This window comes from Dermochelys coriacea, chromosome 23, assembly GCF_009764565.3.
Source record: "Dermochelys coriacea isolate rDerCor1 chromosome 23, rDerCor1.pri.v4, whole genome shotgun sequence".
Lineage (NCBI taxonomy): Eukaryota > Metazoa > Chordata > Testudines > Dermochelyidae > Dermochelys > Dermochelys coriacea.
In genome coordinates, this window is record NC_050090.1 from 7518901 (window position 1) to 7536145 (window position 17245).

The following is a 17245-nucleotide window of genomic DNA, read 5'->3' on the forward strand; positions in this document are numbered from 1 at the left end:
TTTTCTCCAACACTTCGCCAACTGGAAAACTCTATAAATCGGCATTTCTGATCTTCATTGAAATGCCGATTTACAGTCCGGTTGGCACGGGGCCAGCAGGGGGTTGTGGTGCAGGAGGGGGTGCAGAGCAAGGGTTCTGGGACACACTTTGAGTGTGGGAGAGGGGTTAGTATATGGGAGGGTGTGCTGGGTTTTGGATCCGGGAGCTGCTCACCTCGGATAGCTCCCCACAAGTGGCAACCTGTCCCGGTGTAATTAAAACTGTGATTAATTAAATTGGTAATCAGGATTGCCCCATGATTATTTGCACAATTAATTGCGCCTTTATACAATAATAGAATTCCTTTTATTTCCATTTTTGGGGGATGTTTTATACATTTTCATACATATTGGTTTCAATTACAACACAGAATTCAAAGTGTACAGTGCTCACTTTATATTTATTTTTGAGTACAAATATTTGTACTGTAAAGGAGAAATAAAAGAAATAGTATTTTCAATTCACCTCATGCAAGTACTGTAATGCTATTTATTTATCAGGAAAGTTGAATTTACAAATGTAGACTGATTTACAAATAATACCTGCAATCAAAAATAAAACAATGTAAAATTTTAGATCCTACACGTCCACTCAGTCCTACATCTCGTTCAGCCAATTGTTCAGACAGACAAGTTTGTTTACATTTGCAGGAGATAATACTGCTTGCTTCTTGTTTTCAATGTTACCTGAAAAAAAATCAGAACAGGCATTCACATGGCACTGTTGCACCCATGTACCCAGTGTTACAAAATATTTACATGCCAGATGCTTTAAAAATTCATATGTCCCTTCGTCTTTCGACCACCATTCCAGAGGACATTTGTCCATGCTGATGATGGGTTCTGCTCAATAACTATCCAAAGCAGTGCAGACCTACAAATGTTCATTTTCATCCTCTGAGTCAGATGCTACCAGCAGAAGGTTGATTTTCTTTTTTGGTGGTTCAGGTTCTGTTGTTTCTGCATTGGAGTGTTGCTCTTTTAAGAGGTCTGAAAGCATGCTCCACACCTCGTCCCTCTCAGATTTTAGAAGGCACTTCAGATTCTTAAAGCTTGAGTGCTGTATCTAGCTTTAGAAATCTCACATTAGTACCTTCTTTGCGGTTTGTCAAATCTGCAGTGAACGTGTTCTTAAAACGAACAACATATAATGAATCATCATCCGAGACTACTGTAATAAGAAAGATATGACAGAATGACGGTAAAATACATCGCTGGAGATAAACAATTCTCTCCCAAGAATTTCAGTCACAAATTAAATTAACACATTACTTTTTTAACGAGCATCATCAGCATGGAAGCATGTCATCTGGAATGGTGGCCGAAGCATGAAGGGGCATGTGAATGTTTAGCATATGTGGCACGTAAATACCTTGCAATGCTACCTGCAGAAGTGCTATGCAAACGCCTCTTCTCACTATTTCAGGTTTCAGAGTAGCAGCCGTGTTAGTCTGTATTCGCAAAAAGAAAAGGAGTACTTGTGGCACCTTAGAGACTAACAAATTTATTAGAGCAAATTATTGTAGTAAGCTACAGCTCACGAAAGCTTATGCTCTAATAAATTTGTTAGTAATGCATCCGATGAAGTGAGCTGTAGCTGACGAAAGCTTATGCTCTAATAAATTTGTTAGTCTCTAAGGTGCCACAAGTATTCCTTTTCTTTTCACTATTTCAGGTGACATTTCGAATAAGAAATAGGCAGCATTATCTCCCGTAAGGGTAAACAAACTTGTTTGTCTGAGCGATTGGCTGAACAAGAAGTAAGACTGAGAGGATGTGTAGGCTCTAAGTTTTACATTATTTTTTTTCTGAGTGCAATTATGTAACAAAAAAAAATCTACATTTGTAAGTTGCACTTTCACAATAAAGAGTTTGCACTACAGGACTTGTATGAGGTGAACTGAAAAATACTATTTCTTTTACCATTTTTACAGTGCTAATATTTGTAATCTAAAATACAGTAAAAGCTGTTTTATCTAACACTTCACCAACTGGAAAGCTCTATAAATCAGCATTTCTGATCTTCATTGAAATGCCGATTGATAGTCTGGTTGGTGTGGGGCTAACAGGGCATTGGGGCACAGGTTGGGGTGCGGATCAAGGGCTCTGGGAAGGACTTTGGGTGTGGGGGGGGCTTAGTACAGGAGAGGGGGTGCGGGGTGTTGGATCCAGTTGGATCCAAGTTGGATCCAAGGAGGAAGGGCAGTGTGGATACCAGTTTAATAGGTCATACTGGCTGTAGAATGTCCGTGCCTAATCAGGTAAAGAATGTGATCGAGACCAAACAGCAAAAATTAAGATGTTTATACACCAGTGCAAGGAGCCTAGGTAACAAAACGGAGGAACTAGAGCTACTGGTGCAGAAAGTGAAACCAGATATTATAGGGATAACAGAAACATGGTGGAATAGTAGTCATGACTGGACTACAGGTATTGAAGGGTATGTGCTGTTTAGGAAAGACAGAAATAAAGGTAAAGGTGGTGGAGTAGCATTGTATATCAATGAGGAGGTAGATTTTAAAGAAATAAGAAGCGATGGAATGGATAAGACAGAGTCCATCTGGGCAAAAATCACATTGGGGAAGAAAACTACCAGAGTCTCCCCTGTGATAGTACTTGGGGTGTGCTATCGACCGCCAGGATCTAATTTGGATATGGATTGAGCCCTTTTTAATGTTTTTAATGAAGTAAATAGTAATGGAAACTGCGTGATCATGGGAGACTTTAACTTCCCACATATAGACTGGAGGACGACTGCTAGTAATAATAAGAGGGCTCGGATTTTCCTAGATGTGATAGCTGATGGATTCCTTCATCAAGTAGTTGCTGAACCTACTAGAGGGGATGCCATTTTAGATTTGGTTTTGGTGAGTAGTGAGGATCTCATAGAAGAAATAGTTGTAGGGGACAACCTTGGTTCAAGTGATCATGAGTTAATTCAGTTCAAACTGAATGGAAGGATAAACAAAAAGAAATCTGCGACTAGGGTTTTTGATTTCAAAAGGGCTCACTTTCAAAAATTAATGTTTCAGAGTAGCAGCCGTGTTAGTCTGTATTCGCAAAAAGAAAAGGAGTACTTGTGAGCATAAGCTTTCGTGAGCTACAGCTCTGTAGCTCACGAAAGCTTATGCTCTAATAAATTTGTTAGTCTCTAAGGTGCCACAAGTACTCCTTTTCTTTTTTCAAAAATTAAGGAAATTAGTTAGGGAAGTGGATTGGACTGAAGAACTTATGGATCTAAAGGCAGAGGAGACCTGGGATTACTTTAAGTCAAAGCTGCAGAAGCTATTGGTAGCCTGCATCCCAAGCAAGGGGAAAAAATTCATAGGCAGGAGTTATAGACCAAGCTGGTTTCAGAGTAGCAGCCGTGTTAGTCTGTATTCGCAAAAAGAAAAGGAGTACTTGTGGCACCTTAGAGACTAACAAATTTATTAGAGCATAAGCTTTCGTGAGCTACAGCTCACTTCATTGGATGCATTTGGTGGAAAAAACAGAGGAGAGATTGATACACACACAGAGAACATGAAACAATGGGTTTATCATACACACTGTTAGGAGAGTGATCACTTAAGATAAGCCATCACCAGCAACAGGGGGGGGAAAGGAGGAAAACCTTTCATGGTGACAAGCAAGGTAGGCTAATTCCAGCAGTTAACAAGAATATCAGAGGAACAGTGGGGGGTGGGGCGGGAGGGAGAAATACCATGGGGAAATAGTTTTACTTTGTGTAATGACTCATCCATTCCCAGTCTCTATTCAAGCCTAAATTAATTGTATCCAGTTTGCAAATTAATTCCAATTCAGCAGTCTCTCGTTGGAGTCTGTTTTTGAAGCTTTTTTGTTGAAGTATAGCCACTCTTAGGTCTGTGATCGAATGACCAGAGAGATTGAAGTGTTCTCCAACTGGTTTTTGAATGTTATAATTCTTGACGTCTGATTTGTGTCCATTCATTCTTTTACGTAGAGACTGTCCAGTTTGGCCAATGTACATGGCAGAGGGGCATTGCTGGCACATGATGGCATATATCACATTGGTAGATGCGCAGGTGAATGAGCCTCTGATAGTGTGGCTGATGTGATTAGGCCCTATGATGGTATCCCCTGAATAGATATGTGGACAGAGTTGGCAACGGGCTTTGTTGCAAGGATAGGTTCCTGGGTTAGTGGTTCTGTTGTGTGGTGTGTGGTTGCTGGTGAGTATTTGCTTCAGATTGGGGGGCTGTCTGTAAGCAAGGACTGGTCTGTCTCCCAAGATCTGTGAGAGTGATGGGTCGTCCTTCAGGATGGGTTGTAGATCCTTGATGATGCGTTGGAGAGGTTTTAGTTGGGGGCTGAAGGTGATAGCTAGTGGCGTTCTGTTGTTTTCTTTGTTGGGCCTGTCCTGTAGTAGGTGACTTCTGGGTACTCTTCTGGCTCTGTCAATCTGTTTCTTCACTTCAGCAGGTGGGTATTGTAGTTGTAGGAATGCATGATAGAGATCTTGTAGGTGTTTGTCTCTGTCTGAGGGGTTGGAGCAAATGCGGTTATATCGTAGCGCTTGGCTGTAGACAATGGATCGAGTGGTATGATCTGGATGAAAGCTAGAGGCATGTAGGTAGGAATAGCGGTCAGTAGGTTTCCGATATAGGGTGGTGTTTATGTGACCATCGCTTATTAGCACCGTAGTGTCCAGGAAGTGGATCTCTTGTGTGGACTGGTCCAGGCTGAGGTTGATGGTGGGATGGAAATTGTTGAAATCATGGTGGAATTCCTCAAGAGCTTCTTTTCCATGGGTCCAGATGATGAAGATGTCATCAATGTAGCGCAAGTAGAGTAGGGGGCATTAGGGGACGAGAGCTGAGGAAGCGTTGTTCTAAGTCAGCCATAAAAATGTTGGCATACTGTGGGGCCATGCGGGTACCCATCGCAGTGCCGCTGACTTGAAGGTATACATTGTCACCAAATGTGAAATAGTTATGGGTCAGGACAAAGTCACAAAGTTCAGCCACCAGGTTAGCCGTGACAGTATCGGGGATACTGTTCCTGACGGCTTGTAGTCCATCTTTGTGTGGAATGTTGGTGTAGAGGGCTTCTACATCCATAGTGGCTAGGATGGTGTTTTTAGGAAGATCACCAATGGACTGTAGTTTCCTCAGGAAGTCAGTGGTTTCTCGAAGATAGCTGGGAGTGCTGGTAACGAAGATGAGCAAGCATCTCAGAGAGGTGATTAAGAAAAAGCAGAAAGCATACAGGGACTGGAAGATGGGAGAGATCAGCAAGGAAAGCTACCTTATTGAGGTCAGAACATGTAGGGATAAAGTGAGACAGGCTAAAAGTCAAGTAGAGTTGGACCTTGCAAAGGGAATTAAAACCAATAGTAAAAGGTTCTATAGCCATTTAAATAAGAAGAAAACAAAGAAAGAAGAAGTGGGACTGCTAAACACTGAGGATGGAGTGGAGGTTAAGGGTAATCTAGGCATGGCCCAATATCTAAACAAATACTTTGCCTCAGTCTTTAATGAGGCTAATGAGGATCTTAGGGATAATGGTACCATGACAAATGGGAATGAGGATATGGAGGTAGATATTACCATATCTGAGGTAGAAGCGAAACTCGAACAGCTTAATGGGACTAAATCAGGGGGCCCAGATAATCTTCATCCAAGAATATTAAAGAAATTGGCACATGAAATTGCAAGCCCATTAGCAAGAATTTTTAATGAATCTGTAAACTCAGGGGGTGGACCGTATGACTGGAGAATTGCTAACATAGTTCCTATTTTTAAGAAAGGAAAAAAAAAGTGATCAGGGTACCTACAGGCCTGTTAGTTTGACATCTGTAGTATGCAAGGTCTTGGAAAATTTTTTGAAGGAGAAAGTAGTTAAGGACATTGAAGTTAATGGTAAATGGGACAAAATACAACATGGTTTTACAAAAGGTAGATCATGCCAAACCAACCTGATCTCCTTCTTTGAGAAAGTAACAAATTTTTTAGATAAAGGAAATGCAGTGGATCTAATTTACCTAGATTTCAGTAAGGCGTTTGATACCGTGCCACTTGGGGAATTATTAGTTAAATTGGGAAAGATGGTGATCAATATGAAAATTGAAAGGTGGATAAAGAATTGGTTAAAGGGGAGACTACAGCGCGTCATACTGAAAGGTAAACTCTCAGGCTGGAGGGAGGTTACCAGTGGAGTTCCTCAGGGATCGGTTTTGGGACCAATCTTATTTAATCTTTTTATTATTGACCTCGGCACAAAAAGTGGGAGTGTGCTAATAAAGTTTGCGGATGATACAAAGGTGGGAGGTATTGCTAATTGAGAGAAGGCTCGGGATATCATACAGGAGGATCTGGATGACCTTGTAAACTGGAGTAATAGTAATAGGATGAAATGTAATAGTGAGAAGTGTAAGGTTATGCATTTAGGGATTAATAACAAGAATTTTAGTTATAAGTTGGGGACGCATCAATTAGAAGTAACGGAGGAGGAGAAGGACCTCGGCGTATTGGTTGACCACTGGATGACTATGAGCCGCCAATGTGATATGGCAGTGAAAAAAGCTAATGCGGTCTTGGGATGCATCAGGCGAGGTATTTCCAGTAGAGATAAGGAGGTGTTAGTACCATTATACAAGGCACTGGTGAAACCTGATCTGGAATACTGTGTGCAGTTCTGGTCTCCCATGTTTAAGAAGGATGAATTCAAATTGGAACAGGTACAGAGAAAGGCTAATAGGATGATCCAAGGAATGGAAAACTTATCTTATGAAAGGAGACTCAAGGAGCTTGGCTAGTTTAGCCTAACCAAAAGAAGGTTGAGGGGAGATATGATTGCTCTCTATAAATATATCAGAGGGATAAATACCGGAGAGGGAGAGGAATTCTTTAAGCTCAGTACCAATGTGGACACAAGAACAAATGGATATAAACTGGCCATTGGGAAGTTTAGACTTGAAATTAGATGACGGTTTCTAACCATCAGGAGTGAAGTTCTGGAATAGCCTTCCAAGGGAAGCAGTGGGGGCAAAAGACCTATCTGGCTTCAAGATTAAACTTGATAAGTTTATGGAGGAGATGGTATGATGGGATAATGTGATTTTGGCAATTAATTGATCTTTAACTATTCATGGTAAATAGGCCCAATGGCCTGTGATGGGATGTTAGAAGGGGTGGGATCTGAGTTACTACAGAGAATTCTTTCCTGGGTATCTGGCTGGTGAATCTTGCCCACATGCTCAGGGTTCAGCTGATTGCCATATTTGGGGTTGGGAAGGAATTTTCCTCCAGGGCAGATTGGAAGAGACCTTGGGGGTTTTTCGCCTTCCTCTGTAGCATGGGGCACGGGTCACTTGCTGGAGGATTCTCAGCACCTTGAAGTCTTTAAACCATGATCTGAGGACTTCAATAGTTCAGACATAGGTGAGAGATTTATTGCAGGAGTGGGTGGGTGAGATTCTGTGGCCTGCATTGTGCAGGAGTTCAGACTAGATGATCATAATGGTTCCTTCTGACCTTAATATCTATGAATCCAGGGGCCCCTCACCTCGGATGGCTCCCTGCAAGCGGTGACCTGTCCCGGGGTCCGGCTACTCCTAAGCGGAGGTGCATTAGATGGTTCAGCGTGCTGCCCCTCCCAGTGCTCGCTGCACAGGTCCTATTGGCTGGGAACCACGGTCAATGGGAGCTGTGGGGGTGGCGCCTGTGGGCAGAGGGAATGCACCAAGCCGCTTGCTGCTCCCCTGCCTAGGAGCAGGCAGGACAAGTTGCCATTTCTGGGGCGCCACCTGAGGTGAATGGCCCCCAGATCCAGCACCCTGCACCCTATGTCGTGCCCCAACTGCCTGTCCCGAGCCCCCTCCCGCACCAAAACTTCCTCGCAGAGCCCGTGCTGCACGCCCCCTCCCGTGCCCCAACCCCCAGTGCCTCAGACGCTCCTGCACCCAAACTCCCTCCCTCTTAGTTAACCGGCATTTTTCATTTACCGGCATCCCCCGTTCCCCAGCATTCTCGATAAAACAACTTTAACTGTAATTGTATAAAGTAGGAACTGTACACATTGTATTCTGGGTTGTAACTGAAATCAACATATTTGAAAACATAGAAAAACATCCAAAATAATTAATACATTTCATTTGGTATTCTATTATTTAACAAAAAAAAAAAAAAAAAAAAAGGAGTACTTGTGGCACCTTAGAGACTAACAAATTTGTTAGTCTCTAAGGTGCCACAAGTACTCCTTTTCTTTTTGCGAATACAGACTAACACGGCTGCTACTCTGAAACCTGTTATTATTTAACAGTGTGATTAAAACTACGATGAATAATGATTACTTTTTTTAATCATGATAAATTTTTTGAGTTAATCGCATGAGTTAATTGCGATTAATTGACAGGGAGTTAATCCCGAACAGGCTGTTGCAGAGGGAGGAGCTACATCCCCCAGCATCACTAGTGATCGGATGCACAGGAACCTCTCTGAGTATTTATTCCCTTGGGGTATTTGCAGACTCAGGCATTTCAGAAGTGGCTCAGCTCCGACTGGTGAACGGTCCGAGTAGATGCGCTGGGAGAGTCGAGATGCTTCACAACCAGCAGTGGGGAACCGTGTGTGATGACAGCTGGGACATAACTAATGCTGGAGTCGTGTGCGGGCAGCGGGGCTGTGGAACAGCGTTATCAGCCTCAGGCAGGGCTCGATTTGGGCAAGGATCAGACCGTATCTGGCTGGATGACGTTCACTGCACAGGGACAGAAGCTGCCCTCTCCGAATGCAGGGCTAGGCCTTTGGGAGACAGTAACTGTAACCACAGAGAAGATGCCGGTGTTGTGTGCTCAGGTAATTCTCATCTACCACCCTGCGTGTGCAGGGAAGAAGGTGGGAAGCTCATTACGGGACATTGTCTCCTCAGCGCCAGTGATGACCCCAGCATGGTGCTTGGGGCTTGTGCTTCAGGGAGCAATATGGCGGTTCCAGTAGGGAGCGCTCTCCTCTCAGTCTGTGCTGACCCTAATTCCCCTGTGTGGTTCTATGGGCCGGTGCTGGAGGGAGCGGTGTGGGGGCTCAGTAGGGGACGCTCACGCTCTCCCCTGGAAGTCAGTGCTGGCCCCAGTGCCCTAGTGCGGTGCTAGGGGGACTGTGCGGCAGGCAGAGGGTGTCAGTAGGGGGCGCTCTCTGTTTGCAGATCTGCTGGCCCTAATGCTGGAAATAGGTAAAACCATAAGCAAAACACCTATCCCAGGGTACGTTGGGCAGTGTCTATTGCTTCAGGATCTTGAATTGAGCAACCAAAAATCCCTTTAATGTGCCCCTCCCTTCTCCCTCTGCTGCACCCCACTCACTGTGGTTGTCCTTGGTTAGTGAAGACCCCAGAGTTCAGAGGTGCACCTGTGTGAATTCAGCTCCCACCATGGGGCGGGGAGGAGAGCGCCTGGCTCGCTCTCCTGTCTGGGTGCTTTCTCTGGTGGCAGCTGCCCTGCCAGCCACTCACCACTCTGCTCACCCTCACCTTCTGCTGCCCCCAGCCTCTCTACTGTGACCTCTGCAGGTCACTCTCATGAAGCTCCCCCCAGCTCTCAGTGACTGTCAGTTCTTAGTGAAGAGACCTCAGTGCTGAAGCAGGCTGGGCAGAAACACTGTCTCACAGCAGGTGATTTCAGCTCTAGTGATCACTTAATCCCAAAAGACTCCTAATGGAGCCTTCATTTGCTCTCCCTCTGAAGAGTGGTGAGGGGCAGATTAAACCACGCCTAGACCTCTTACACACAGCCCACACACATCTCCACCCCCTCTCACTTTTGATAGGTGTCTGGTGTCTGATACCTGGTTAGTGAGTTCAGTTCAGCTGTGGGTGACCCCCTCAGTCAGGGCAGGCTAAGCCCAGTTCTGCTGCCCTTCACTCAGACAATCAGAACAACATTTCATATCTCGATTTTCCCATCGTGTAGCACTCAGTGGTTTCAGTGTCAGAGAGGATGTTCCCGGGTGTTGCTTCAAAATTTGCCATCGATGAGTTGATGCAGAGAAAAATACATAGATGCTTTGAATTACATTAAAAAATTCAGCAGCCTCACTAAAAGCTGATGCTGCATCACTGACCATCAAGTTCAATGAATGAGAACTGCATGGGACAAAAAAAGCTCGAGGGTCCGTGTCTGCACTCCTGTGTTGTTTTCACTCATGTTGGCACCATTATCGTAGCCCTGATCTCTCATGTCAGCTATTGCAATTCCCATATCTTCCAGTTTTTTAAGAAGCACATTTGTCATACCAGCTCCTGTAGTATCATCAATGTCAATAAATTCTAGAAAATGCTCTCTGACAGTCACCATTGCAGGGACATTTTCACTAGGTTTTGTTGTTGTTAAAAAACGCACCATTAAAGTTATTTGTTCTGTATGGATGATGTCAGGTGTGCAGTCCAGAATAACAAGAGTAATAGCTTGCTGACTTCAGATCTGCCACAGTCTTCTGTTTGACTTTTGTTGCCAGTAACTGTATGATCTCATTTTGAATTGTTTTTCCAAAGTAGTGGTGTGTGTACATTTCTTGGGTGGTGACTCTTCTTAGATGCTCCTGGAATACAGCATCAAACTCAGCCATCAGCTCCACAATTTTAAGGAAGTTTCCATTGTTTGGCACATACAGCGGATCTGAAGTGCCACACAGTGCTAGGTTTTGGGTAGCAAGCATTCTCACAACGGCAATGAGCCTTTTCAGGACATTTTGCCAGTAAAGAGACTCTGATGCAATCTTCTCTTGATGCTGATCATCTATGGTGGCCTTTAACCTTAGTCTCATCTCAAGCTCTTTCCACCTATGGAATGAATGCTCTCTGGTGATTTGCTGCCTTCTCATGGCATGCCAGATTTCTAGCCGGATTTTTCCAGTCCTTTGTTCCTGTAGAACCCAATGTTTTTTTCTTCAGGAATGTGCATGGTTACATGCATTTGAGATGGAGCTATGGATGCTGCAGTAGCTGCCAGGTCACCTGCACTCTGACTAACTGGAAGATCAGGCTTCTCCTCACCACTCACATCCTCACTGGGGCCGGAAGGCTCACCGTGAACATTTGTGTCTATGTATCTCAGGAGAGCTCCTTCGGGGTTTAGATAGAAAAGCTTCCTTTGCTTTCTTTCTTTTTCTGAATGCTGACACAGAGGGGTGTTTTCTTCTTTCACTCATGACTGCTGTTCTGTGCCAGCTACAGTGGCTCTCAACACTAAATTGAAGGGGACAAATAAGCAGGGCCTGAGTGAAGGAAGATATCAGCGTCTTAAGGGCCTAACTGGCTCCTACAGCTGACTGCCTGTTATCCTCAAGTGGGTTCAGGGAAGCAGCAGGAAATAGGAAGCTCCCTGAGGAGCTGGTGTTAATCAGTCCAGGCTCCTGGGGGTGCTAGAAAGGTACATAAGAGGCTCCTCCTCCTCTCTCTCCCTGCAACTCCTGCTGCTTTCTGCTATTCCCTTTCACCGTTTTTCCTGCCTGCCTATTAGGTCTCTTGTGCCTTCCTTCCTCCAGCACAGCATCCCACCATCTCTGTGCATCTAGAGCAGAGAGAATACGTATGCACCAGCAGCAGACACAATTTTCTACATTCTGGGTCCTAGTGGCGCCTCCTCCCCACTGCCCCCCCTCCAGTCTGGCACCTGAGGCAGCTGCCTCAGTTTGCCTCTTGGTAAGGCCAGCCCTGCCTGGAGTGCAGCAGGTTCCTGGCAGCCGTCACTGTGCTCCAGGCAGTTCTCAGGGGGATGGATTCTGGGTGACGTTTTCAGGGAGCTATGGAGCCAACACATGTAAATTCGATGCTGATGTCAGGCTAAGGCAACCACTAATGACATGGGTGACTGTGTTCAGCTCCCAATCACCAAGATGCTTATGCCACTGTCTGCCCTGCAACACTGCACAATATCCCACCGGAGCGAATACCAACCCCAGGAGTGAGGATGTAAATCTGCTCCCCAGGAGGTTCCCGCCAGCTTCTACATCAAGGCAGTGCGGGGGAGGGGGGTGATCTTTTTCATTAAGTGCTCTAGTGGGAGCAGTAGGTCAGGCTGCAGTCCAGTCTGCCTAACTAGGTGACAAACTTCAGAGGAGTGGACGAACTTCAACATTGCCCAAGTGATTAGCCTGGTCAGTGGTGGGGAGCCCTTGACAGGAAGTCACTGTGTGCAGAAACTGGTCAGACCTGGTCAGCACTATATTCCCCATTGACACGAGTGATCAGATGTAGAGGAACGTCCCTGAGTATTTATTCTCTTGGGGTGTTTGCAGACTCTGGCATCTCAGAACTGGCTCAGGTCCAACTGGTGAATGGTTCGAGTCGCTGCGCTGGGAGAGTGGAGGTGTTTCATAACAAGAAGTGGGGAACCGTGTGTGATGGCAGCTGGGACTTACAGGATGCTGGAGTTGTGTGCAGGCAGTTGGGCTGTGGAATGGTGCTATCAGCCCCCGCCAGGGCTCACTTTGGGCAAGGATCTGACCATATATGGCTGGATAATGTCACCTGCACAGGGACAGAAGTTGCCCTCTCTGATTGCAGGGCTCGGCCTTGGGGAGACAGTAACTGTACCCACGGGGAAGGTGCTGGTGTCGAGTGCTCAGGTAACTTGCATCCATGTCGTCACTCTGGTGCAGGGGTCGTTTTCAGCACGGACCCAGCTCTCCTGTCTGAGTCAGCGCTGACCCCAGTGCTCTAGCATGGTGCTGAGGGCCTGTACTGCAGGGAGCGGGATGGGGGCTCAGTAGGGGGCTCTCTGCCCTTTCAGTCAGTTCTGGCCCAGTGCCCCAGCACAGCACTTAGGGCCTGCACTGCAGGGAGCAGTACGTGCGCCTCTGTGAGAGACTCTCCCCGTTGCTAATCACTGTGATTCCCCTGCCCCACTCCAGCACAATGGGGTGCTGGGTAATTGTAGATCCCATCTGTGGGATTTGGGGTCCAATGGAGCCTGCAGCCACTCAGGGGTCCCTTTATGTGGGTCCTACGCCTGCCACCCCAGGTGATTTCCAGCTCAGCTAATTACCCCTGAACCTGTAATATCTCCCACTGCTGTGACTGGAGACAGGGTTCTTCCTCGCTTCCTTTCCTACACAGCCCATGAGTTTCTGTGCCCTGTCTCTCAGCTACTCTGTTCCACCCCAGAAGTGGCTGCATGGCAGTGGTGGGGAGTATGTCTGTCAAGTGACTAAAAAACTGAATCGTGATTAATCACTTAATTAATCGCGCCTTTACACAACAATAGAATACCATTTATTTCAATTTTGGGGGAACGTTTTCTACATTTTCTAATATATTGAATTCAATTACAATACAGAATACAAAGTGTACAGTGCTCACTTTATATTTATTTTTGAGTACAAATATTTGCACTGTGAAAAAGAAACAAAAGAAATAGAATTTTCAGTTCATGTTATACAAGTACTGTAGTGCAATCTCTTTATCAGGAAAGTTGAACTTACAATGTAAAATTATGTACAAAAAATAACTGCACTCAAAAATAAAACAATGTAAAACTTTAGATTCTACAAGTCCAGTACTCAGTCCTACGTCTTGTTTAGCCAATCACTCAGACAGAGAAGTTTGTTCACATTTGCAGGAGATATTACTGCCTGCTTCTTGTTTACAACGGTATCTGAAAGTGAGAACAGGTGTTCGCATGGCACTGTAGTAGCTGGGGTCACAAAATATTTATGCATTAGATGCGCTAAAGATTCATACGTCCCATGCTTCAGCCATCATTCCAGAGGACATGTATCCATGCTTATGATGGGTTCTGCTCAATAATGATCTAAAACAGTGTGGACTAACACATGTTCATTTTCATCATCTGAGTCAGATGCCACCAGCAGAAGGTTGATTTTCTTCCTTGGTTGTTCAGGTTCTGTAGTTTCCGCATTGGAGTGTTGCTCTTTTAAGACTTCTGAAAGCATGCGCTACACTTCATCCCTCTCAGATTTTGGAAGGCACTTCAGATTCTTAAACCTTGGGTCGAGTGCTGTATCTAGCTTTAGAAATCTCACATTGGTTCCTTCTTTGCGTTTTGTCACATCTGCAGTGAAAGTTCTGAAAACGAACAACCTGTACTGTCATCATGCAAGACTGGTATAATATGAAATATATGGCAGAATGCAGGTAAAACACAGAGCAGGAGATATACAATTCTCCCCCAAGGATTTCAGTCAGAAATTAAATTAACACATTATTTATTTAACGATCATCATCACCATGGATGCATGTCGTCTGGAATGGTGGCCGAAGCAAGAAGGGGCATGTGAATGGTTAGCATATCTAGCACATAAATAACTTCCAATGCCAGCTACAAAAGTGCAATGCAAATGCCTCTTCTCACTTTCTGGTGACATTGAAAATAAAAAGCGGGCAACATTATCTCCCGTAAATGTAAACAAACTTGTTTGTCTTAGCGATTGGCTGAACAAGAAGTAGGAGTGAGTGGGACATGTAGGCTCTAAGTTTTACATTAAGTGCAGTTATACAACAACAAAATAATCTACATTGTACTTTGCATTTACACGAGAAAGAGATTGCCCTACAGTACTTTTATGAGGTGAACTGAAAAATACTATTTCTTTTGTTTATCATGTTTACAGTGCAAATATTTGTAATTCAAAATAATAAAAAGTGAGCACTCTACACTTCATATTCTGTGTTGTAATTGAAATCAATATGCTTGAAAACGTAGAAAAACATCCAAAAGTATTTAATAAATTTCAAGTGGTATTCTATTGTTTAACAGTGCGATTAAAACCGCGATTAATTTTTTAAATTGTGATTAACATTTTAGTGTTGATCGCGTGAGTTAACTGCGATTAATTGACAGCCCTATTTTGAAATAAAATGTTTCAAGTATTCCGCATGTGGATTCATTTTCCACTAGCCTCCTAGGATGTTCTGGACCTTTGTAGAATCTCTTGGAACCTTCCAGACTTTCTGAGAATGACATTTTCCGTGAACCTCCTCTAGCTTTTCTGTTTCTGATGTTGATGCTCACTTACCTCCTCACTGCTGGAGAATCACAGGCCCAGCACAAGAGACAACCCGTAACTGCCGATACTTGGAAGGGGCGAATTAACATGCTCAGTATAAGGCAAGCAGCAACTTGGGGGTGGGGATGGGGGGCATGTGACCCCGCACCCAGACTGATCAGATGCTCTGAGAGCGAGTTAACTGTGATTAGTTGATAGTCCTAGTGGGGAGTGAACGCAGTTGCAGAGATTATTCAGACCCGTCCGTGGGAGGGGCTATGTTCCCCAGCATCACTACTGATCAGATGCACAGGAACCTCCCTGAATGTTTATTCCCTTGGGGTGTTTGCAGACTTAGGCATTTCAGAAGTGGCTCAGCTCCGACTGGTGAACAGCCCCAGTCGCTGCGCTGGGAGGGTCGAGGTGTTTCACAACCAGCAGTGGGGAACTGTGTGTGATGACAGCTGGCACGTAACTGATGCTGGAGTCGTGTGCAGGCAGCTGGGCTGTGGTACGGCGTTATCAGCCCCAGGAAGAGCTCAATTTGGGCGAGGATCAGACCGTATCTGGCTGGATGATGTTCACTGCACAGGGACAGAAGCTGCCCTCTCCGATTGCAGGTCTCGGCCTTTGGGAGACAATAACTGTAATCACGGAGAAGATGCCGGTGTTGTGTGCTCAGGTAAACTTCTTGCACCACTATTGCAGGGAGCAGGGTGGAAAGCTCATTATGGGGCATTGTCCTCTCACAGCCAGTGCTGACCCCAGCATCGTGCTTTGGGGCCTGAGCTTCAGGGGGCAATATGGCAGTTCCAGTAGGGGCTGCTCTCCTTTCACAGTCTGTGCTGAACCTAATTCCCTTGTGCATTCTATGGGCTTGTGATGTAGGGAGTTGGGGGGGATTCAGTAGGGGACGCTCTTCCTTTGAAGGCAGTGCTGGCCCCAGTGCCCCAATGTGGTGCCAAGGGTCCCTGACATGAGGAAGCCTTGTCTGTGCCCACTGGGGGGAAGCTTCCCAACTCCCTTGGACTCAGGCCATACAAACCGTGCCCTCTAGGCCTTATGGGGTGGCCTCTCTCCAGGTTGACGATAGGCAAACTCCAGCCCCCAGCCCTCCAAGTGTCCCCCTGCAGCACTTAACCCCTGTCCTGCTGGGCATTCACAGCAGTCACAGATCTGCTGCTCCCAAAGGAACAGGGCCCCCGGCTGACCAGCTCCAACTCCCATCTCTGCCCCGATCAACACACAGCTCTAAATCCATTCGTAGGCACACCAAGGACAAGTGATTTCACAGAGTGTAGAGATTCAAGGAGTAGCAAGGAGAAGGGTTGGAAAGAAATGGTTCTATGGCCAATAAAATCATACCACGCTGACTAGACCCTAGACTCATTGAACAAGATACTTTTCTGTCTGGTAGAGCAACACTCACCCCACAGTCCTTCCAGGGTTTTACTCCAGGCTTGGCTGTGATCTCTTGTTCCTGAGACAAACGCTGTCAGCCACCTCCTGGGTGAAAGGGAGCTCTTGTCCCCTCTCCTCTTTCTTCGTAGGTATATGACACTGATAGACCCCGGTCGTCAGCAGGCAGGATCAAACCTGGGACCTCTGGAGCTTAGTGCATGAGTCTCTGCCGCATAAGCTGTAGAGGAGACTCATTTTATCTCTCTATGTGGTCTCGATGAAACTAGATGGGACAGAACACAGCACGCATGAGGTGTGGGGGTTACAGATATAGACCATTGTCTTCTCAGATGAGGTCTCTCTTCCGAGACTTGTTCTGAGGGTCCTTTGTTTTTGCAAATTCTCAGGCCCCCACAGGGCGGAGACAGTGAATATAGCCGGTGTCCACGGCTGTGCTTTCTTCTATGTGCTGATTGGCTCGGCCGAAGGGATTGCCATGGCGCAGGTGGCAAGCTTTACTTCAACACTTCTGCAACCTCATATTTTATATTTTATGTCTCTCTTCAACTGTGTCCCATACAAACATGTTGCCCCTATTAGGGAGACCAGCGGGCTGCTGGTTCTTGGTAGAGACCTCACATACCACCTTTGGTGAGCTATTGTGCATACAGTATATCTCACCCAGGGGATCCCCATATAACTCTAGGCATCCCTGTGCCCTCTTCCAGTTGGCATCCAGTTATACCTCGGCCAGACCCTGCTGCAGCACTTTGGGGACCTGGGTAACTGCGGCTTCTACTGGTTGGATTTGGTGTTGATGGAGCCTGCAGCCGCTCACTCAA

General features: G+C 45.6%; 1 protein-coding gene across 1 annotated transcript in view; it reads left to right on the forward strand.

Annotated features, from left to right (window-relative positions):
- The window catches only part of SSC5D (scavenger receptor cysteine rich family member with 5 domains), a 68686-nt gene that overhangs the window by 19040 nt on the left and 32401 nt on the right, over positions 1-17245 (forward strand). Inside the window, 3 exon segments of the mRNA XM_043501671.1 lie at positions 8529-8858; positions 12294-12623; positions 15355-15684. Coding sequence (XP_043357606.1) covers positions 8529-8858; positions 12294-12623; positions 15355-15684 — 990 coding nt within the window.